This window comes from Cucurbita pepo, unplaced genomic scaffold (assembly GCF_002806865.2).
Source record: "Cucurbita pepo subsp. pepo cultivar mu-cu-16 unplaced genomic scaffold, ASM280686v2 Cp4.1_scaffold005950, whole genome shotgun sequence".
Classification (NCBI taxonomy): Eukaryota; Viridiplantae; Streptophyta; class Magnoliopsida; order Cucurbitales; family Cucurbitaceae; genus Cucurbita; species Cucurbita pepo.
Window position 1 is genome coordinate 1 of NW_019651912.1, and position 631 is coordinate 631.

At 44.8% G+C, this 631-nt stretch overlaps 1 protein-coding gene across 1 annotated transcript; it reads right to left on the bottom strand.

Annotated features, from left to right (window-relative positions):
• Nucleotides 1–625, bottom strand: LOC111787142 (NAD(P)H-quinone oxidoreductase subunit T, chloroplastic-like). The gene is made up of 2 exons (XM_023667263.1): nucleotides 568–625; nucleotides 1–466 (listed from the first exon to the last, which is right to left on the bottom strand). The coding sequence occupies exon 2, from the start codon at nucleotides 343–345 to the stop codon at nucleotides 43–45; it is 303 nt and encodes a 100-aa protein (XP_023523031.1). The 5' UTR covers nucleotides 346–466; nucleotides 568–625; the 3' UTR covers nucleotides 1–42.
• Between the last annotated feature and the right edge of the window lie 6 nt (nucleotides 626–631).

Here is a 631-nt window from a genome sequence, read left to right on the forward strand (position 1 = left end):
CGATTGAAAGTGTGTTGTACTTGTATGGTAGTTTGTATCTAATCAATAATATGGTTCCTTAAAGAGGAGGACATACACAATGCAGCCTATAGCAAAGAGAATGATAAGGATATCCAAGGTAAGAGCTGTGGTGGCCTGATCACTCAAGTCCATGTTCCTTCCAGCAAGGCGATCGACCATATCTGGAGTGGATTTCCAGCTTTGCAGCTCCTGCTCGTAAGGATCTTCCAACTTGATCCTCAGCTTATCAGCTTGGCGGCTTGCCTCTTCTTGAGCAAGCGTCCAGTCGTAGAACTTGCGGCTTTCTTCGTTGCTGAGGACCTCGTACACTTGTTTTAATTTCATAAATTTGTCGGACGCAGCTTTTAGAGGGAGAGAGGTGGTGTCGGGATGATATTCCTTTGACAATCTCCGATACGCACTTTTTATCTCTTCTAGGTCAGCCTCAGCACCGACTCCTAAGAACCTGCGCGCATATATACACAGAACAAACCATGATACCAACATCAATCAAATTCAAAACGAAATTAACGAAGCATATGCAGCCAGCTAGCCAAGCTCACGTACTGGTAGTGAGAGTCGGATGAGTTATTGAGCAAATCGGCCAAACTTGGACCCAACGCGTTATTAT